General features: G+C 33.2%; 1 protein-coding gene across 2 annotated transcripts in view; it reads right to left on the minus strand.

Moving 5' to 3' along the window:
- The window catches only part of USP8 (ubiquitin specific peptidase 8), a 67,187-nt gene that overhangs the window by 9,193 nt on the left and 34,875 nt on the right, over positions 1–23,119 (minus strand). For both annotated transcript variants that reach the window (XM_044665174.1, XM_044665173.1), the window contains exons 7-14: positions 22,320–22,464; positions 17,847–18,009; positions 14,609–14,753; positions 11,754–11,977; positions 8,250–8,789; positions 3,222–3,308; positions 2,291–2,371; positions 1,653–1,915 (exon numbers count right to left, since the gene is read on the minus strand). In XM_044665174.1, the coding sequence (XP_044521109.1) occupies positions 1,653–1,915; positions 2,291–2,371; positions 3,222–3,308; positions 8,250–8,789; positions 11,754–11,977; positions 14,609–14,753; positions 17,847–18,009; positions 22,320–22,464 (1,648 nt within the window). The remainder of the gene's footprint in view (positions 1–1,652; positions 1,916–2,290; positions 2,372–3,221; positions 3,309–8,249; positions 8,790–11,753; positions 11,978–14,608; positions 14,754–17,846; positions 18,010–22,319; positions 22,465–23,119) is intronic.

Here is a 23,119-nt window from a genome sequence, read left to right on the forward strand (position 1 = left end):
CCTTACCATTCTTCTGCCTTGAAACCAATATACAGTATAGAGTCTAAGACTTCGAATATAAGGGTTTTTAAAAAAAAGTCCTTCCGTTTTAGAAAGAAGTTTCAATTTTAATAATATCCACTGCCAGATGTTTTGATACTGAATTCAGTCAGAGGATACAAAACAGGAAACTAAAAGGTGACTATCTCCTGGGCAATTACAAAAAAAGGAATAAGTTGTCTGAATTCACTATCATGGTTTCTCTGAATTCACTATGTGGCTATGGCAACAACAACAACAAAAAAAAATCTTAAAAGGGAGTCTTCAGGCATTACAGTATAATATAAACAATTCCTCTTTCCTCTAAGAATTTTAATGTTTTGTAATTACTGGCATCTCTTAATAGCACTTAAGAATTCTGTCTTTACTACCCTCAGAGGAAAGACCAATGGAAGTCAGGTAATGTGAAAGTAAGAATTCATATAGTACAGAAAAGAAAAGTGACAAATGCTGGAGGGGTTGTGAAAAATCAGGACACTGATGCACTTTAGTGGAGTTGTGAACTGGTCCGGCTACTCGAGAAGAATTTGAAACTATGCCTCAAGGGCTATAAAATTGCACTTACCTTTTGACCCAGCAATACCACAAGTAGACTGGTATCCCAAAGAGATCAAAGAGAAAAGTACTTATTTGTACAAAAATATTTATAGTAGCACTTTCTGTGGTGGCAAAGAACTGGAAATTGAGGGAATGCCCATCAGTTGGGGAATGGCTGAATAAATTGTAGTATATGATTTGACCAGGGAGACAGTTTCAGAAAAATCTGATAAAACTTACTATAAACTCATGCAAAGTAAAATGAAAAGAACCAGGAGATCACTGTACTTTGTACTAGCAATATTATAAGGATGTTCAACTGTGAAAGACTTAGCTACTTTGAACAAGATAATGATTCAAGACAATTCTAATGGATCTATGATGAAAAACACTTCCAGAGGAAAAAGTGATGAACTTTGAATTCAGTTTGAAGCATACTTTACTTTCTTCCTTTTTTCTTTTTTTGGTTTCTGTTCTCGGGTTCTGCAACATGGTTAATACAAAAACACGTTCTGCATGACTACAATTGTAGATTCTATATCAAATTACTTGCCTTCTGATGGAAAGGAAGGGAGGAACTTGAGGGAGGAAGAAAATTTAGAATTCAAAATTTTAAAAAATGAACATTTAATTTTTAAAATTTAAGTGGGAAATATTTAATGCAATAAATAAAAATATACTTTAAAAAGAATTCACACTGCACTCTGAGGAAGCTGCTAAAGGGGATTCTCAAAGTAAAAACACAATATATGACAAAAACTGTAAAACAGTGGTTCTCAAAATATGGTCTGGGAGCCAGTTTGTTTGTGTGGACTTACAGGTCTGAAAGGCCTTCCTCTTCCATTAATGCTGAGAATAATAATAATATTATTATTTTTATTTCTAATATGAAAAACTTGTATCACAGTGCTCAATGGTGTTATCAAAATCAGTACCATTTTCCCCCATCCTAATATATTTCTTTCATTGTAAATGTTGCATACAATAAAGACTTTTGATACCCATCAAAATACTGGACTTGGGAACCACTGCTATAAAATCTAATGGTGTTCCTGGTTTGGGGTACATAGACTTACTTGTTTTCCCGATTGACTGCTGGAGTTACTGTTGGCTTCTTTTTTTCTTCCTCCTGAATGGCTTGGGTTATATCTGGGGAGGAGTAGGAGCGCTTCAGTTTGGAAGGCTCCCTATCTCGCTCAGCAGGAACCTGTGGCTTGGCTTTATGAGTCGGAGGGGTAGAAGTAGGAGCAGATGAAGGAGCCATTTCCGGTGGATACATATGAACACTGTTGGTGGGTGAATGGTAATAACGAAAGGTTCCAGTGATTGGGTCAAGGAACTTAAATGGAAAGGGAAAAAAAAGAGGTCAAAAAAGCCAAAGTATCATGATTTAAAGCTATTCCATTATTAAATATACTTTTGACTTTGAATAATCTAGGTAAAATAACTACAGAGACATCAATAACTATCTAAATTACACTTTTAAGCACAGATTATTTCATTTTTAGATAATGTCAATCATCCTCAAAGGATCTTTCATGTTGCATAATCAGAAGTCCTATTAATATTAGAAAAGTCTTTTTACTTTGGGAATAACTCTATCTGAACATTTCTAAATTTGGAAACAATATCACATTAGTTCATGGAGAATGGACACAAAAAGAAATTACTATTTGATATAACCCTTTTATTTTGTAATAATTTTGACTTTTACCTTGGCCCAGCCTACAGGCAATCCTGGCACTATCCTTCCCATTTCTTCACTTCGAGCTCTTGTCAAAGGCTCTCGCTGAGACTAGTTGAAGAAAAAGAAACTTAATGTATAAAAAGATACAAATTAATTAAGACATATGAATAGTTAACAGAGTACTCTCTGCCTTTAAAACTTCTTAGAATTAAGTTCCTAGACTTTTCCTGATAAGATATTTTCATTTTTCTTTATTACAATCTATGTACAGTTTGTAGGAAAGGGTTTTTCACACTGCAGAACTATGATGAGAATATGAGTGGTAAAGTAGCAGAATCTAGTTGGTGATTAAGAAGAAAAGCTTTGAAGTTCAATGAGCAGATTGTAATTGAACTGTGGGAGACTTCTGTTGCTAAGCCTTTTTAAGTAATCTTCCTATTCTCAATGTCCTTTAAATATAATATGCCTCTATCCCCTCCATTATAACTCTTTATATTCTTTTCATAAATTGTCCTTTTTAGGACAGGGAAGCCTGATATAAGTAGTGTTTATAATAACATACTTCCTCAATTACTGCATAGTCTAAAAGACCTAAACCAAGTTTAACATAGAAATAGAGCATGAGAAAGACTAGGGGAAAAAACCTTTTAAAATGAAAAACTTGGGAATAAATAACAAAAGGGAAAATGCCAAAAGTTCATAAAAAATTTTTTACTCTTATAAATTAACAAAATGCTTGTTACCTCTAAGAAAGAACAGAAAATATGTTCAGTGGAAGTCTAAAAACATACTTTGAAGTGTAATAGTCATATATAAAAAAAATAGATGCTGAAGACTTAATAGCTCTCTCCTACAAAGGAGAGCTTAAAAACCAAAAGAAATGGCTTAAGATAGTCAATATTATTGGGTGCCACAGATCTGTAGTCCTCTCCCACTTCTTTCCAAAGACTTTACTTACTTTAGGTTTTTCATTATCTTCAGTATTTTCACTAAAAGTTCCTGCCTTTGGAATTCCAATTTCTGGTTGTCCTTTAACGTTAGTAGGCTGGAAAATAAATAGTTAAAATTTTGGAAATGGAAAAAACCAACATTTTCTTTTAGCATATAACTGCACTTCCGAAATTATAACATTCTCTACCAATCATGCTGAAAACATCTTTTTTTTTTTTTAAATTATAAGAAAGCTCTACCAACAGCACCAAGATTTAGTTGCCAGAAACTTGGAAGCCCCAATCAATTCAAAGGCACTTATATCCCTTCAAGATTTTATAGGCTTCTAAATAAGAGGGCAAAATTCAAAAGGAATTGTGAAGCATTCTATCATGGTAGAGTAACTGCCAGTAAGACGTTGTCCTGTTATTTTAGTCACAGAAACTTGCTATCATCTTAACACTGTTTTGGACTGGAAGTCTCTTGTGATTTTCAGATTCTTAAGAATACTTACTATAAGCAAACTAGTTTAAGTGTTATATTGGATGATGACAGTCACATTTTTGCCACAAGGCATTACTTAAAATATTTTAGTGAATCAGTAATCTCTCTTCACTGGTAGAAGTCACAAGTCTAAGTAAGCATTCTGCTAAGATTCAAGCCTGCTGTTAATAAGACCCCAAATCCTAAATTTCAAGTGCTTAAAAACTAGGAGAAATTAACTAGGTACATTTCAATGATACTATAGCTCTACCTAATTTTAAAAAATATCTACAGTAATCTTAATTTCTCTGGGAGGATTAAGAAATAAAATGCTCCATATAAATGAATTTTCCAGACACCTGAAGCCTCTTTAAGGGCCAATTTTTAAAAGTTTAATTATTTTTTATGGAATTCATTATAAACAGTAATATATTTAATTATATTTTTAAATGGTGAAGAATATGCCTATTTATTCTTGTTAATTCAGGGTCAGAAATACAAAGGATTCAAAGTTCCCCCTTATTAGTAATGGTCTTTAATCAGGTCCTACATTTTTATTTCCAAGTTTCCTTTTTTTTCCCCTCTTCTCACTAAGTTTTAAGTTTCAATCCTTACTGCTCTCAGTAACACTTCCTACAATAATATTGTTCTCTAATTTGTTATAGGTAGGGGAAATCATATCAAAGCAGTTTCCACAAGATTCTGAGAGGGTATTAATCTGCTACTATTACATCTCTCTCTTGAGCTTACTCTTCTAAAATCTCCACAATCCGGCTGACCAGCAGAATGGGCTCCTATTGCAACTGTCAGAATGATTGGCCTGCAAGGGTGTGCAAGGGTCAGTTGGCTTTAAATTATGGTCCTTTCCATTATGTTCCCAAAGTTACTTACCTTCTCCTGAATGATTCTGTAGAAAAACCGGATTCATTGAGGGGGTACAAAATCAGTTGAAGTGACCCTCCAGTCCCTCCCTTAGTATTCTCTCCAGCTATCATCCTGGCCCTGACTTTCTTCCCTTACCAATCTTGACCTGATAGTTAATTAGTCTTTCTACTGTCCTCTATTCTTAAATTCCTTCCCCCTTTGTCCTATTCAAGGTCATGCCCTACTAAACCCCAACCCAGGATCATCTTTGCCAAATGCCTTCTGCATTCCAACTCCAGGCTGCTAAAGGAAGTTACGAAACCATACAGATTGGGTTTGCTACAAATGTGTATTACTGAATCTTAACTATGGCTACATCAAGGCAAAGTATATGGAAATCTTGGGTTCAAATAATGCCTCTGACATATACAGTTAATGTGACCATGGGCAAGTCACTTAATCTGAGCATCTCATGCAAATTTTCTAAGGCTGTAAGTTTTTGGAGAAACTTGAATTTTGTATTGGTAGAAAATTTTCTTACAAGAAGCTCTTACACCAATAAAATTATACATCTAAGAGGGAAAAAAAATCTAAAGGCTCCCAGTGCCAAGAAAATGCTTTCCCTCTTCCCCTAATTGATTATATTGCAATCTTCTAGGACTTCTGAACCATTTCTTCACTTTTCAAGCCTCATTTTTCTTCACTGTCTATCCTCTACCTTTTTTTTTTTTTTTTTTTTTTTTTTTTTTTGCTGGATAATCTGACCTCATACTTGACTTAGAATAGAAGTCATTCATTGTGAGTTCTTCCTATAATCCCTTATTTTTTCTTCTTTTACTATAATCTCTTTGGAGTGAAGAGGTGGTCTTTTTTTTTTTTTTTCCCCTACCAAGACCAAGCCCTCTAATTGTATCCCAGATCACACTTCTTCTTGTATACTAGATAGACAGTATTTTAGGAAAATATTTTCTCTTTCTCTAAAAATAGTCAATGCCTTCCTTATTGTCTTCTTTGCCTATTATATACACACCTAGGTCTCTTCATCCTTATAAAACAAAACAAAAAACATCTTTAATTAATCCTAGCTTCCTGTGAAGCTATTGTTCTATTTCTCAGCCTAATTATTAGAAAATGCTTTCTATATTCATTGCCTCCAAGTTTTCTCTTCTCAATTTTCGACCTCTTGCAAATTGGCTTGAACCTTATCACTCACCTAAAACTGCTCTCCAAAGTTACCAGTCGCCTCTTAATTGCCAAACCCAGTAGCCTTTTTTTCAGCCTAATTTCCTTATAAGCCTTTCTGTGGGATCTCTCTTTTCTCTGGGTTTTCATGAATTGCTCTCTGTTGCTGCTTCTCCTACCTATCAGATCATTTCCTCTCATGCTCCTTTCCTGAATCATCATCCAGTTCCCTAGTGTAAATATGGGTGATTTCAAGATATATACAGCCTTATCTGGTTTTTTCCTCACTCATCTGAGCTCAAGAACCATATCACTAACTACTTTTTTTTAAAAACCCTTATCTTCCTCCTTAGAATTAATACTATTTTTGTATTGATTCTAAGGCAGAAGAGTGGTAAGGGCTGGCAATGGGGGTTCAGTAACTTGCCCAGGGTCACACAGCTTGGAAGTGTCTGAGGTCAGATTTGAACTACTTATTAAATATTTCTCACAAGTCCCATAAATATCTCAAATTCAATATGTCCAAAATAGAATTTCAACCCCTAAACCCACCTTTCTTCTTAACATTTCTATTTCTGTTTATAGGCAGAGCTATCTTTCCTGTGAGATTCAAAACCTTGAAGTCATCCTTAATGCTTCATTCTACTTCAACAATCTAATCAATTGCCAAGTCTTTTTAAAAAAATCCTTACCTTCTGTCTTAGTATCAATTCTAACACAGAAGAATGGCAAGGGTTAGGCAACTAAGGTTAAGTGACTTGCCAAGGTCATATAGCTAGGAAGTGTTGGAGACCAAATTTGAAATCAGGTCCTTCTGACTCCAGGCTTGGTGTTCTATCCACTAAGTTACCTAGCTGCTCCCCCAAATGTGAAGTCTTGTTAAATTTTACCTTCATAACATATCTCATCTAGTCCCTTCTCCTCACTCCCATTAGGCTTATGGGCTTCTTAAGAGGAGGGATTGTGTTTAGATTGTTTTGGCAGGTGGGGCCTTTCTTTGTATCCCCAATATTTAGCACAGAACCTGGCATTTAATAAATGCCTGTTAACTGACAGTTACCATCTTAGTTCAGGCCTTCAGAACTTTTTGCTTGGTCTTTTGCAATAACCTCCAAACAGAGGCAAAGGACTATCTGCTTCAATGATAAAATACATGAACTCTTATTTGGCATTCAAAGCCTTTCACAATAAGTCCAAGAATTATTACACCTTGCTTTTCCTTCCTGCCTTCTAAGACCCTATCAGACTACTTTCTTATTCTTATCCCTATATAACATTCTATGTCCTATCTTCATGCTAATCCTCACTCCTTAATCTTTTCAAAGACTAGCAAAAGTGGCACCTCAGACTTAAGTTTTCAGGTTTTCTGAAAACCACCCTCCAATTACTTTGTATTGATTTATATGTGTTCTTGCTGCTCTCTCCACTCCTCACTGCCAGAGAGAACATAAGCATCTTGAGGACAGGGACTATTTCACATTTTGGTCTCAAAATGCCCAGAGTCTAACAGTTTCTGGCATACAGTAGGCACTGGAAAAAATACTCGTTGACTAATAAGTTTTAATTTATGGATTGTATGATATTTAATTTGGTTGGACAGAGGCATTCTGCTTACTGTCTAGTTCTGGTTTATTCTTCAAATGACTGAAGTTAGCAGTCAAGTGAAATGTCTCTGAAAATGGCATATTCAAACTATTGTTTTAGAGAATCTAAATAAATCTATATAAAACCAATTTTAATAAACTATACTATTTTGCAAACATGTAGTTTGGGCCTAAAGACATTAGTTATATCTACAAATTTGGCTTTTGTAAGCTACATGGCAATATGTAAAGAGAAAGAATATCAAACACTTGAATTATGAGAAATATTTCTGGCATTACTTAAATAGATATAAAACAAAAATTTTAATGAAAATGACACCAAAAATAAGCGCATACATACCCTGGTGTAGACATCCTGATATATAAACAGTATGAATATGAAATTTAACATATAAAACAATAGCAAACATATTCTTTTACTGTTCTAACAAGAGAGGACACAGAATCTTTTTTAATGTGTTCTTAAAGATGCATCAAAAAGGAAGACTGTAGTGTGTATTTCAAATGTTAAGTATCCTGTTAATAAGTTACAAAAGTGTGGCCCTAATTTTAAAGGCTTGTTCCAAAAAGCTGTCTTAAAAGGAACTGGACAACAAAGTATGAAGAATTAGCACAAATCCATCTCCCCTACACAAAATGTATGCTGTCAGTTGTACCACCCTCTTCTGGAAATTACAACATAATCATCTTCAGCAGTAGTAGCAACATTTCTATAGCACTGTCTCATTTGATATTCGCCTGAGAGGCATGTGCTATTATTTTTATTTTTACAGATAGAGACACAGGAGAGCTGAGGTAAAGTGGCCTGCCCAGAGTCACATAACTAATAAAGTGCCTGGAGCTCATCTGGTGACTCTGGAGGTACTACTGGCTGCTCCTTGCTTGGCTGGCCATCTGTGCTGACCCTTTTCAGCTTTACTCACCTTGCTAGAGCCTGGATCTGCTAGGCCAGATGAGTGGGCAACATCTGCGACTGGTTTCTTCTGGACTTCTGGCGTCTGGCACCCTTTTTCCCGGTCTTCCATGGGCTTTGCTGCCTCTGATGTTTCATGCTCCTTTTTAGTTGACCCTTTCGCTCCCTCTGCCTCCTTCGCCTCTTTCTTATCACTTTCCTCGTCAGCCTGCTGCAGCCTGACTCCCTCCTCTTTCTCCTCAGTCTCCAAGTTCTCTCTGGTTTTCTGTTCCTGTTCTTCCTTCTTTAGTTTCTCTTTCTGTTCTTCTTGACGCCTTTCTCGAAGCTCTTTCTCTCGTTTGCTCTTCTCAATCAGAAGCGCGGTTTCTGCATGAATACGAAGCTTTTCTTCTTCTGTTAAAGCATCTACCACTGGGGCATACATTGGCTTTGTGGAACGATCAGGAACAACTTTCCCATTCTGAGGAGGCTGATGATCAAGGTCTGGTGCTTCTGATTTTGGTCTATGATCATCAGGCAATTTGGTTGATGGCTTTTTAGTGCGATCAATCTGGAGTAACAAAAACAAAGTATATACAGTACTATTGTCAAAATGTCAAAATATTTAACATTAATTCTTGAAACCCTGTGTTTTCATAAAATAAAGGTAATTCCAAAGTGATGATAGTGTGTTGGTATTACTTGCAGGTGTCATTGGGATAATGAAGTATTTAAGAAAAGGGTCCTCTCTTCACTTTAATTTAACATAACATATGGATAAGAGTTGCTATCTTCTGACTAAAATACAAAGTTTGGATCTAGATATTATGTAGTAATTAAGTGTCCTAAAAAAGCTTTTTGTTTTTTTAATGAACTGAGCTATTTAGCAAAGGATTCAAGTCAAGTATTATGTGTAAATTGTCTAGATTCCTTAGACTTTTAAATGGATGATGTTTATTTCTCTTGTCAATTTTTAATTAGTACATTAATGCTATACTAGAGTGCAAAAGACATAAATAACAGAGAACAGAGGGAACAGTTCCCCTCACTGAGCAGTCTATAACCATCCCCAGCTGCTCTAATCTTAGAAGCATTTTGTTCACAAGATTCTCTTCCCTTATACCTTCCCCAGTCAAGACAGGTACTCTAAAGGGTCACAGTTAAAATAATTTGGTTTTCAGTGCTTAAAAATTGCTAATTTTCAATCCTTATGAAAGAGAATATCTAGAACTTAAAATTTATTTCTGAAAAATGTCTATTAAATTATTGTTACAACTTTTTGCTTATCTTGTTAAAGACAAAAGATTCTAAATAATAAAGGAACAGATCTAGAATGTTATTCTTGGAGTCAGAAAAGCCTGAGTTAAAATCCTGCCTCAAAATTATAAGCAAGTCACTTAAATCTCTCAGACTCAGTTTGCTTATTTATAACACAGAATAAGAACATCATCTACATCAATGTTGAATATATGGGAAAAGCTTTACAAAACTCAAAATACCAAATAAAAGCCAGTTATTGTATAATTAAACAAATGAAATATTTTTTCATTAAACTTTAATTATAAGTTAGCAATATTTGAGAAAAGGAATATGAACTATTGCTAATAATAATAAATTTAATAATTAACTTTAAATTGGTGAGAAGTCTGAGAAGGAATTGGTTTAAACTCTCATCTTTTAAAATAAATGATATAACGAACAGAGGAAAATGTTGGAGGTCTATCACTTTTGTTATTTTTTTGTAAAGGACTTCAGGCTAAAAGTTTCCAAAATATTCTTGCTGCTTATATGGGGAGGTCATCAGTCAGAATCATATTTCAGTATTTCATATTTCAGAATTATAATCAACTACCAACAACAGGAAGCCTGTTTGTTTTTTTATGCAAACATTATAAAATTAAGGATATGAGAACAGAGACTGGACTACACATCAATGTAGTGACTACATGTGGAGGGAATCTCTCTATCAGAGGAGGTCAGCAACCTCTCTGAATCATATCATCTTAAGACAGGGAGGTACCATACTAGGTTAAGTGAATTGCCCAAGGTTGGTTACAAAGCCAAGATGTGTCAAAGCCAGGAGTGGAAAGTCACATCTTCCTAACTTCAAAACCAACTTTCTAGACACCAGACTTAGCTGGATACACATTCTATCCATTGGGCCATACCTCTGTTGGCAACAATGTTCAGGAAAATACTAGGAGAAAGTCAGTTTTAGAATGAATTCCAATAGATTGTTGAACTGTTTAAAAAAAAAAAAAAAAAAAAAAACAGGGGCAGCTAGGTACTGCCATGGATTTTGAACACCAGGCCTGAAGTCAGGAAGATCTAGATTCAAATCTGGCGTCAGACACTTCCTGGCTATGTGACCCTTGGCAAGTCACTTAATTCTGACTGCCTAGTCTAGAATTGATATTAAGACTAGATAAGGGTTTAAAGAAAAGGGTTTAAAAATAAATTTAAAAAATTAAAATAAAAAACAAAAACACAACCCAAACTTTTGTTGTATTACATTATATAATGGAGTAAAGTGTTGGATTTGGAACTGGAAAGACTTAGGTTCAAATTCCATTTCTGACATTCACTATCAATTACCAGCTTTTTCAGCCATGGTTTCCTTATCTGTAAATGAGAATTATAGGATCCTGAATTTAAAGATGGAAGTGACTTAAAATAACATCTAAATGGCATTTTTATTACTAATAAATTACCATTAAATTACCACTCAATTTATTAAATAAAAAGCCACCAAATAAATAAATAAATAAGAACAATCCCCTGATTTTACAGTAGAAGAAGCTGAGGAACAGAAGTTTAGTGAATTGCCTAAGGCTACACAGGCAATAAGTGGCAAAGTCAAGTTTTGAAGCAAGTTCTCTGACTTTAAATCCAGTACTATTTCTAAAGCACCACAATGTATTAGTGTGAGGATTAAAATAACCAAGAGTTGCAATCCTTGAAGTGCTAAAAAGCATTGTTGTTGTTTTTGTTGTTAAGTGAAACAATAGCTAAAGTTTACATAACCATTTTGCTAGACTTTTATTGAAATAGCATTTGTAGTAAATGGATCTCTAGAATTTCTTCTAAATTTAAATATCCAGTTATCCCTTCTATAGTGCCACTTTCCCCTTCATGGTTTCAGGCATAAAAAATTTTGCAAAAGCCACAGACAACATGCAAAGCTAAGCAGATGACACTGAAAAAAGTTTAGAAACTCAGAAATGCATACTTAACCCAAAATTTACAATGAGGTATTATAAACACCCCGTAAAATAAAAAGAAAAAATTCAGACTTTTATGGTATGCAAAGAGGGCCAAAAAATTTTATGCAAATTTTCCAGATTATAGAGGTGCCTTACCTTTAACCCCTGTGATGTGGAAAGGATAACAATATAGCTATAGATATCTGTGTATCTATATTTATATCTATATCTATATGCATATTGCTTTGGCAGTTTTCTTTGTATAAGAGAAAATGATATCTATCAATCACCTAAATGAAATATTTAAAGACTTAAAATTATTAAGAACATACCTGAGGAACATTTTTCACAATACATATTGGATTAGACACAGATGAACTGTCAGATTTAGAAGCAGTAGCAACTGGTCCAACTGGAGTTAATACACTAAGTGATCCCATCCTCTCTTGATTACTTCCCGATTCTGCATTTTCATTAATAGCTACAGGAGAAGGTGGTATCGGAGCTACAGGGTGAACAGGAACTGGCTCTTCCAGTGAAGGATAAGTAAAATCCACTAAAACACAAAAATAAAGTCTTAATTTAATTTTAAAAAAATAAAATTTTTGGTGTATCTACAAACACAACATAAGCAATAACAAGCACATAGACAGCATGTAAATATTATGCATGATCTAAAACCAAGAGCCAGTACCATGTATAATGAAGCTAAACTAGAGGCCATTCCAGTAAGATCAGGAAAAATCCAGGACATTCACTTTCATCACTACTAGCAGACATTGTTAGCACTGCATATAGTACAAGGTAAGAAAAAAAATTAAGGGAATAAGAACAGGCAAAGAAAAAACAAAATTATTGCTTTTTGCAAATGATAATTTACTAAAAATTAAATGAAACATTAACTTCATCAAAATTGCAGTTTATAAAATATATAGGAAAATAGAATTAAATAATTTGAAAAATATTAAAATTGCTAATGGGTGAGTTGAGTCAATATGATTAAAATAACAATCTTAGAGAAATTGGTTTATCTGTTCAATGTCATATCAGTTGAACTCATAAAGGATTACTTCATGTAACTAAAAAAAATGGCAAACAATTTGGAAATCATGAAACTCAATAGAAATTAAAGGGGAAAAAAGTGGGAAGGAAAGAAGTTCAATAATACCAGATCTTAAACTAGGATACTATAAAAGAATAACCTTCAAAATAATTTGGTACTGATCAAAAAACAGAGGTCCATAAATAGAACAGATTTAAGTACATGACATACTAAAGCAAACAAACCTAGTAGTGTTGTATCTGATAAACTCAAAGACCCTGGCTACTGAAATAAGGACTCTGACAAAAATTACTGGGAAAACTGCACAATGGTCCAGCAGAAATTAGGTTAAAACCAACATTTTATAGCAAATTCCAAGATAAACTCGAAAAGATGTGATTAGTTTTAAAAGGTCATGATAAATAAAGAAATTATTTATTATCTTTCAGATCTATGGATAGGTGAAGAGTTCATGACCAAACAAGGGATAGATGGTATCACAAAAAATAAAATGGACAATTTGATTACATAAAATGAAAAAAGTTTTGTACCAAAAAAAATAATTACAAATCGGATTAAAGGGAGAAATTTAATTGGGGGAAAAAACTTTGATGCAAGTTTCTTTGATAGAAATTTCATTCCCATAGTACATAAAGAAATAATTTAAATTTATAACACTAAGGGTAATTCCCTAATTGATAAAAAGTCAAAGAATATAAACAGGCAGTTCACAAGGGATGAAATCATGTCCACAGTTATGTGAAAAAGATGCTCTAAATTATTAATTAGCGAAATGCAAATTAATCAACTTTGAGGTTCTACCTCATACTGATCAGACTAGCAAAACTGACAAAAAAGGGAAAATTATACACTGTTGGGTGGAGCTATAAAGTGGTCTAGCCATTTTGGAAAGCAATTTGGAAATATACCTCAAAATATTACTAAACTGTGCAAAACTTTTGACCCAGGGATACTATGACTAGTTATATGTGGCAAAGACATATATATATATGTATAAAAACAAAAACAAAATAAAAACCAACAACAGGAAAAGATTCTCTATATACAAAAATATTTATAGTTGTACTTTTTGTGGTCTAGACTTAATGAAGGGAGAAGTTTCAGAGAAATCTGGGAAGACTTGTAAGACCTGATGAATAGTTTAGTGAGCCAAATCAAGAGAATAATTTAGATACCACTGTGAAAATAAACAATTCTGAAAGCCTTAAGAATTCTGTCAATGTAATGATCAATCTTGACTCTGGAAAACTCATAATGAAGCATGCTACCTGCTTCTAAAAAGATGGGATAGACTCAAGAGTATAAACATATATGTTTTGGACATTGTCAAAATGGCAACGTTTGCTTAACTATTCATATTTTTACAATGGTTTTCCTTTTTCTTTCTTTTTCAATTAGGGGCAGGGAGAGATGGAACACAAAGAAAAAATATTTTTAACTGAAAAAAAATCCATTTTTTAAAAAGATCAAAGAGGGAGTTTCAAAGGAACCCAGAAAAATTTATATGACTTGATATGGAATAAAATGAACAGAATCAGGAAACCATTTTATTCTTTAATATCAATACTGTAAAAAAAAACAATTTTTAAAGATTTAAGAACTCTGATCAATGCTATGATCAGCTATAATTCCTTCCAGACGGCTATGAAGAAGAACTACTACCCACCACCAAAGATAATGGATTAATATGCAGAATAGGAAACATATTTTTTTGGACATGGCTTTACAGTAAATACACTGTAAAAAACAAACAATTTTGAAAGCCCTAAGAACTATGATCAACAATGACCATTCATGATTCTAGATGAACAATAATGAAGCATGCTATCTCCCTCCTTAAAGAGAAGTGATGGACTCAGGGTGTAGATAAAAGGCATGCAATTTTTTGGACCTAGCCAATGAAAGAATATTTTTGCCTGACTGCATTATTTGTTAAATGAATTTTGCTACTCTTTTTTCCAAAGGGGCTGGGGGATGTCTGGGAAAAGAGAAAATAGATTTCGATTAAGAAAAAATGAAAATGAAAAATGAAAATATAATCAAGAATTTGGCAAGGCTCTATTAAATACAGACAACTGATTTAAAAACATTTTAACATAATGCAGCTTTAAAGAAGGTACGTACATGAAATCGACACTTCTTCAGTCTTGCCACGGGCAGGTGGAATTACCTTGGCATTTGTTGTAAATTGGGGATAGCAAAGGAGCCAATTTTCATAACCTCCTTCTAAAACTAAAGGTTCATTCTTCAGGATAGTTTTACTTTCCCACTGCAAAACAAAACAAATATATTATTTTTAATGCTGAAGCAATTTTATAAAATATTAAAATATTCTATAAAGCTGAATTTTAAAACCATATTTCTTTATTTGAAATGCCCATTTTTAGTATAATTAATAGAAAATGTGGCATTAATCCAAAACAAACCCAAATTACTCAGAGAAACTTACAGGGATTGCTTGCTTTAAAGAGAAATTTTAAAATGCTAATTAAATTTTCCTTTGCCAATAAATGGGAATGACAATATTCACATTTAAAATACTATCTAGAGAAAACAAGCCTGTCTTTACTTTCAATAAGACATCAATGGACATAGATGGTGAATAATTGGCTAGAGAAAGCAAGATAAGTCCTAACAGCTCCATTTAGAAATCAAGGAAGATCCTAGCCCAAACAAAACCTACTAATATTTCTCTTAATTCTCTTAGATTGAAATAGTAGGGGTGAAAAAGACAAAATAAAGAAAACCAATCACAAAGTCAACAGTAATCTCTAGATAGTGATCTTTATAATCCTTTTTAGAACTACTAATCCACAAGATGCAGCTCTTTCCCATAGTGGATCCAATGGTTCTTATTAAAAGAAAAAAGGACTCAGCTAAACCAGATTTATTTATGCAGATAACTAACCACATCCAGTACCTGCACAAAGAACTCTGCAAAATACTAAGTATTGAAGTCACAATGCTTAAGTAAAATGTCATGTCCCCCAAAGAATATGTTGATTAATTTTTATTGCTGACTAAGATGTGGTGAAAAACACAAAAAGTAATTAAGAGTGTTTGAGCTCTTAGGCAAAGGCATTATTGGAATCTGAATTCATTCTTTACTCTCTCTGTAAAGTTTACAACATAAAGAAAAACATATATGGGAAATCTTCCAGAAGCTAATTTTTGCAGAATCAATTTTTTGAGGATTCACCATGCCCTGCCAGTCCATCAGTAACTCAACTGGCTTCTCGTGAAATCTCTGCACTGGATGCTTAGAAATATTCTAAAACATAAACTCTTGATTCAAAGGAGAGCTAAGAAGACTTTTTCTTGGAGATAAGTAGAAGTTACAGGGTATTACAAAAAAACATAATTGTTTTTCCCTAAATTTAGTTTGACCACAATCTAAAAACAACAAAGAAAGTGAAGAAGAGAAAAGGAATAGTAATGATAATCTTTATTTAAACTGAATTTTAAAACCCAAAACACTTGTTATAGAGTTAAAAAATTTATAGTTAAAAATAAAAACATGGTAATTTTGTGTAATTATTTTTGGGGATATACTCATAGATGTATTTCCTTTTAAATAGACCACATTTTAGATATCCAGTTCAGATTCAGAATATTATTAGTACTCTGGCTACTATAAAAAATAAGCCAAAGAATTTTGAAAAAATGAGAGCTAGCTAGCTATTTAAAGCATTCTATGATGGGAACAAATAGTACCTCAGCAATCTACCTACCTTAGAACAGAGAAAGTTATCTTATAACAGTATTCCATAAAGCTAACTTTCATTTAAATATAAAGATACTGATGAAGATTTCATTTACTGAGAAATTGATAAAGTTTGTTTTGATTCAGATGACCATGTGCTTAAGCTCTCGGACTCCAGTTCCACATTTGTTAAATAAGAGGGATGGAATTAAAACTGAATGCTTTAAAATTAAAATGACCAAACTTGGCCTCAAAGAAGAAATATAAAATAATACCTCTCCTCACCCTTAGCTTCCTTTTAGGAATAAGTGACTACATCTGAGAAATACTATATAACATACTTTTGATATTTTGGTTAATTTTGATAACATTTCCCCTTTATTCTTCTCTTTTTATTCTTTAATACAAAGTGGCTATCTTAGGAAAGATAGAGAGGGAGTCAGTAAGAAATAAATGTAGTGGATATAAAAACCAGATATCAATAAAAAATTCTTGGAGAAAAAAAGTTTTAAATGAGTGTTGAACTAGATGATCTCCTATAGTCCCTTCCAGCTCTGAATCTATAATCTTATGATCCTTTGGCGCGACTGCTGATCCTTAACTGACTGCTGATCCTTAACTGACTGCTATTTCAAAGGAAGATATCAATCCTCATCACTAGGACTTTTAAAAAAATACCTATGCTGTCCCCAAAAATCATTCTTGGAGTCCCTGTTCAGAACTAGCAATGACAACTGTCACTAAAAATAACAAAAAAGTGATTGCAAAATACTTAAGAATATGGAAGATTCCAGTTCTAAGTAGGAAAATTTGAGACCATACACCCTACTACTTTCGGTCCTGCTTCTACTTTCAGATCACCTTCACTCCTGTTCTTATGCTATCTCCCCATAGATAAGGACAGATTGGGAGGTACAGGGGAGAGGGAGGAGAGAGAGAGGGAAAGAGAGAGAGAAAAGAAGGAATAATATTAAGAAAGATAGATTATAGCTCAAAGGTTACCACCTAAATCTAGCAGGCAGCGTAAAAGGAAGTCTGGAAGAGGTGAGCCACAGACAGGCATAAGGATGGGACAAGCTCTAATAAAATCTAGGGTCCTGGGTATAAGGAGAAGAGAGAATAAGGAAAAAGAGATCACAAGGGACATGTGATAGGATATGAAGAAAAGAAAGAAGTCATTTAATAGTATAGAAGACAATATTTCAATAAATCCAACTTCTACTATCAATCAAATATTCCTTGTTTCATTGCCTTTTGCTGGCAGATTCCCTAAAATTTTGTTAGTTTAATATTTATAGAGTTTTAAGTCACAATATCTAAAATAAAGGTTAAATTTTTCTAAGCAATTTTAAAAAATGACTTATTATGAATAAAACCATTGAAAAAGGCCTAATTCTTAAAATAGAAAATGTCAAAACATTTTCTTCCAACAATTTAAATTTCTGAGATACTGATTATTTGGATATCTATGACTATTTTGAATAGAGTACATTGCTTTGCCAGGGCTTAATAAATAAATAATAAATGTTTAACTATGCAGGAAGAGAAGAAAACAAACTCTAATTTCAAAGTAACACATCTTCTTGCTCTTCAAGGTATTAACGAAAACTTTTGCTTTTTAACTTTATAGAATGGAAATAAACAAGGAACCTTGCTAACCTTAAAAAGTGCATCTTTCAGACTCTGCAGAGTTGTTCCAAGCTGTAAATCTTTGGCAGAACTAAACCAGTCAAGAAGTACAACATAGTCAACGTACCCCCGCTTCTTCCATGCATCTTTAGAATTATCTGGAAGTTTTGCTTCAATCGAATTAGCAGTGACTCTGAAATTTATCAACATATGCATTGAGGCAAAAGGACATCAGACTTTCTATTACATTGTACTTGTATACTTAATTCAAACTTTATAATAAAAGCTTGTGTCTAACTCCCTGACTAGAGCATAAAACTAGAACGCATTTTCGGGGATAATTACTAGAAAGTGAAAAATAGCTACAAAAAAACTCTCTTTAATCATGAGTAGATTATCAATTTTAACAATTATCCACAGGGAAGGAATCCTTTTTCTATGGTGGTCACCAACAATAAAATACCAGGAGAGGTTTGAGGGTGTTGTATGGGGATAACTGTGAAAGAATATATCTCAGTGTCTCTATTTCAAACATAAAGCCAGTATAGTTATATGTAAGATAATTTTACGTTTATCTATTGATTTATTTCTCAGCTTCAAGTCCTACCCATTCCATGGCAAGTGAAATATATACCAAATTTATGCACTACTATATTAATTATGCTTCTTCATGTTAACAATATAATAAAGATAATTTAATCAATAGATCTTTAGTTTACTATTATATATACTTTCTGACTTGGCTGATGTACTGGTTTATTTTGATGAACTGCTTTCTTTCTTTCTGCTATGCCTTTACAACATATTAGAAGTGGCTCTCATTGGAAAGATGGGGGAGAAAAGGGTTATTGGAAAATGAAGAGTCTTCTCGTCAAGATGGCTGACTGAATAGAGATAGACTTCCCATTCCCTTATTCCAACAAAAACTTAAAAATACCACAGATTAAAAACAAATCAAGAAAAAAAGGTCAATTCAGGGAATAACTACAGTAAATGACTTCTTCCACCCTAGAATGTGATAGACAGTCAGCCAAAAGTTTATGGGTGAAAGGAAAAGGGGTCCTCCAGAAAAGTTTAGGCAAATAAGTTGACAGCCTTGCAGTGCTACAAGAGTCAGTCTGGAAAACCTGCAGCCTCTGGGGCTCTGTACCAGACAGCAATACAAGGTATGAGATAGCAAGAGTACTCCCCCAAGAAAGCCCTAGCCAGCATATACCTTGGAAGCAACCTAGAGAAGCAGTTATCAGTGAAGTGTGTCTTTAGAACTGGCAGAGCTTATCTCTAGATACCATAAGTCCTTAAGTACTGAAGTCTCTGGCACTGTCCTAAGATTCCATATAAAGGGATCTGAAGATCCAGAACTCTGAACTGCAATGACGGAGGAGGGTCTAACGCTCCTGGAGTTAAAGGTTAGATCAGAAACCTCTATGACCCAAATGAGAGCAAGCTGAGCCAACCACTCAAATCAAAAGCATAGTAGAAAGCATAGACTAGTCCAGGAAAAAAGTTCTGGTTGAAGGATGAAAGTTGGAGATCAGTAAACATAAGAATATAGAGTCCACAGTACAGAATTATAATAGACACAAAGATACTTTAAAACCCAACCTAAAAGAATAAAGTAAATGTCTAATAGCAAGAAGTGATTAAAAAGGGAAAAAAAATTCATTTTCCACAAGAACTATTTAAATACCTAGAGAAATTGAAGAGATTAAATATGAAATAAAAGTCCTAAAGAAAAGAAGTGGAAAAAAAGCTTAAAAAAAAAAAAAAGCAAATATTAGTTAAAAAAGGACTCCCTGAAAATCAGAATAGCCAAAACAGAAAGCAATGATTCAAATAAAGAACAAGAAATGTTAGAAAATCACAAGACTGAAAAAAGAAGAAAATTTAAGTTATCTGCTATCAGAAATTATTAAGAATCAAGATTTAAAATTTAAGAAATCAAGAAATCTTTTTAAACCTATGATTTCTTTAAAGGCCTAGACATTTTAATTCAAAAGATAATAATTGAAAGCTGCTCAGATCTATTAGAACCAGAAAAGATCTGTCATTTACTTCCTGTTTGAAACCTCAAAAGAAAATGGTAACGTCATGGTTAAATGTCATAGCAAATGCCATAGCTAAAATGCAGAGCTTCTATGTGAAAGAAAAAAATACTGCAATCACTAAAAAGAATTTAAGTGCCAATGATCCCAGTCAGGATCACAAAAGACTTGGCGGCTTCTATAATAAAAAAGAAGGTATTTTAGAATACAATATTCTAAAAAGCAAAAGATGTAGGCATATAACCAAGAATTGATGACTCTGCAAACCTGAATATAATCCTAAAGGAGGGAAAAAATGGGCCTCTGATTGATCTTTTAAGGTCTTTTAATTCCTGATAAAAAAGATTACAGGTAAGTAGGAATTGTGAAATGCACATTTCCTAAAAAGCCTAGGAAAGAAAATTTCTTTGAATAATTTAAAGGGACTTTATGATGATGAAATTCTAACATTCTAACAAGGAGAGAAGAAACAAGAATCTTTTCAGAACCTTAATGTCTCCAAAGTGTATTGAGGAAATTAAATAAGAAAATTTTTGTTCTGAACAGTTTAAGAAGGGAAAGAAAAGGGAGGATAAAAGGAATATGTTAGAAAGGAGATAATCAGAAATGGAAATTATTAACAGCAGAAATTATATTAAAGATGTATTATGATCTCCTTTGTCACTGCACCCTAAGGACCATGGCAAGTTAGGGGAGGGAATGAAAAGAAATACATTAAATTAAGAGGGTGTCCATCAGCTGAGGCATGGCTGACCAAATAGTAGCAAATATGACTTGCATTTTAAGAAATGACAAGAAACAACAGAATTTTGGGAAAGTATGAACTGATGCAGAGTGAAGTGGGCAGAACCAGGAGTACTTATATGTATAATGACACAACATAAATAAAAACAATTTTGAAAAATTTAAGAATTCTGATCAAATCAATAATCAACTATCTCTTCAGAGGACCTATGACAAAGCATATTGCCCTTCTCTTCACAGAGATGACATCAAGCTGTGGAGAAATATATGTTTTTAGACATGGCCACCAAATTACTTTATTTTGCCTGAATGTGCTTATTTGTTACAGGGTTTTTTTCTTTCTGTTTCTAATTAGGAATTATGGCCAAGCTTGGGAATTAAATTTTTAAAAGAATACAGAAAAGAAGAAAGTTCAAAATGAAGCATAAATAACAGGACAACTTTGAAAGAAATACAAACTTTCAAAAAATCAAGAAGAATGGAAAAGAGATGCATTATTTCATGCATAATCATCTCTTTGTATCTACTTGGTGTGTGTATATATATATATATATATATATATGCTCATTTTTTGAGGTGTTTAAGTTCTGAATAAAAAAAAGAAAACAGAAAACAAAAGTGATATAAAAAAGATATCAAGAAAATATTTTAATACACATATATTATAAAATTTATGGTCCCAAGGGACCATAAACAAGAGTTTATCTAGCAATGGATTTTTTTTGGCAGTACTTTCCAAACACAATGTGCTTACTCTATTTGATGTCCCTTGTCAAGTGACAGGTAAGGATGGCTAATGAGAATGGGTACCTGCAAAGACTAAAACTGGGCCACCTAGAACTTCAGTTATTGATGAGATATTTTATTATTTTTTTATTATCTTTTTTGTGACACCAGGAAATAGAGCAGGTGAAATTTTTTCTTTTAAGTAAAAATTTTTGTATATGGATAGTATCAAGAAAATGATTCAAGGATACAGAAAAACAGTTCATTCCTACAAAGAATCCACATATTCTCTAGGTACTAAGGTTAAAAAACTTCAACTATAAAATGTGAGGAAAGACAAAAGAATGGGTTGGAGTACAAGGGGAATGCTACTTAGCTTACTAGCACATATCAGGGCAACAAAATGATAGTACTGGAAGGGAATTTAAGAGATTATTTAGACAAAATTCCTTATTTTATAAGTGAGGATACAGTCTCACTCTGTTCTAGTTCACACAACTAATTGGTCATAGAATGAGATCAGAACCTATGTCTTTTGACTTTTACTCTAGTAGTCCAGCACGATGCCATGCAAGAAACTTAAAAAATATCTCTCTCTTTATATTAAAAATATATAATCTTCTCTAAATTAACATAATGAAAGGCTAAATCAATTAGTAGGCCTTCTGGGGAGAAAGATATATAAAGAGATATATAAGGGTTGCCCTTTATAAGTCCGCAGTAAGCCTCAGGTGGCTTCAGAGAAAAGCAGGGAGAGTAACAAGTCAAAGGAGAAACTTCCCTATTGCCTATGTATATCTACCACGAATAAGTATAACTAGACTTTTGACTATATGGCACCTGATCACCTGCATTCCCTGGCAAGGAGCATTATTACATAAGAGAAGGCCATGAAAGGAACTAAAAGAGGATTTAACCTAGAAACTATTGAACAGTAACACACATTATCTTCATAGTCCACCATGTCATACTGAATATAATAGCCTACCCTGGATTGATGGCCTCTTCAGGAACACTTAGAGAATTAATAATACAGGAATCTTGATAATCTTGTATACTTCGAGCATCCATTATAATCAAACTGATGTTTTTATCTGTCATCATTGTGAACAATTCCTCAGCTGTGACTGCACCTTGGGATAAAGTAATAGAGCACATAAGAAACAAATAAGTATTTAAATATTATCAAAGATAAAACATGACCTTTTCTTAGAAAAGTTCTATACTCTACCTTATATATTATTAGGTTAAGGAAAAAACATCATGCTGAAATTTTGCTCTGTTAGATGTGCTTTATATTTTTGGCTTTTGGTAAAACCAATTAAGGCTTTATTAAAAAACCTTATTTAAATTCTGTTCAAAATGCTCTCCATGAAATAAAGCTTCTAAAAATTCTCTTAATGAGGAAGCTTATAAGTATTGGAGTTCCTAAATATTATCAGGGATATTTAGTCAAGAGCTGATTAGCTAATTAATGACACACTGCCATATGTAACAATTACAGTGGTTCCTGGTCTAAAAGAAAGGAGGAAAACTTTTTGACTCTAACCTAAAATGCTGAGAAAACTATGTGAATGAAAAGAAACTGGAAGGAAGAAAGAGAAGTAAGAAAAGGTTAGAGCAGACAATTTGCTTTCTGGTATGTTTTTTATAACTATTCCTTTTTCTTCCTGATTCTAAAAGGAAAAAAAAACAGAGGTAAAAACTGATGAATTACTTTGGCAGCAGGGGAAAGAGTTATCTATAGAAGTAATTCATAAACTGAAATAACCAAAACTATCCCCTGAG

The sequence above is a fragment of the Gracilinanus agilis genome, chromosome 2, assembly GCF_016433145.1.
Source record: "Gracilinanus agilis isolate LMUSP501 chromosome 2, AgileGrace, whole genome shotgun sequence".
In the NCBI taxonomy this organism is placed as follows: domain Eukaryota; kingdom Metazoa; phylum Chordata; class Mammalia; order Didelphimorphia; family Didelphidae; genus Gracilinanus; species Gracilinanus agilis.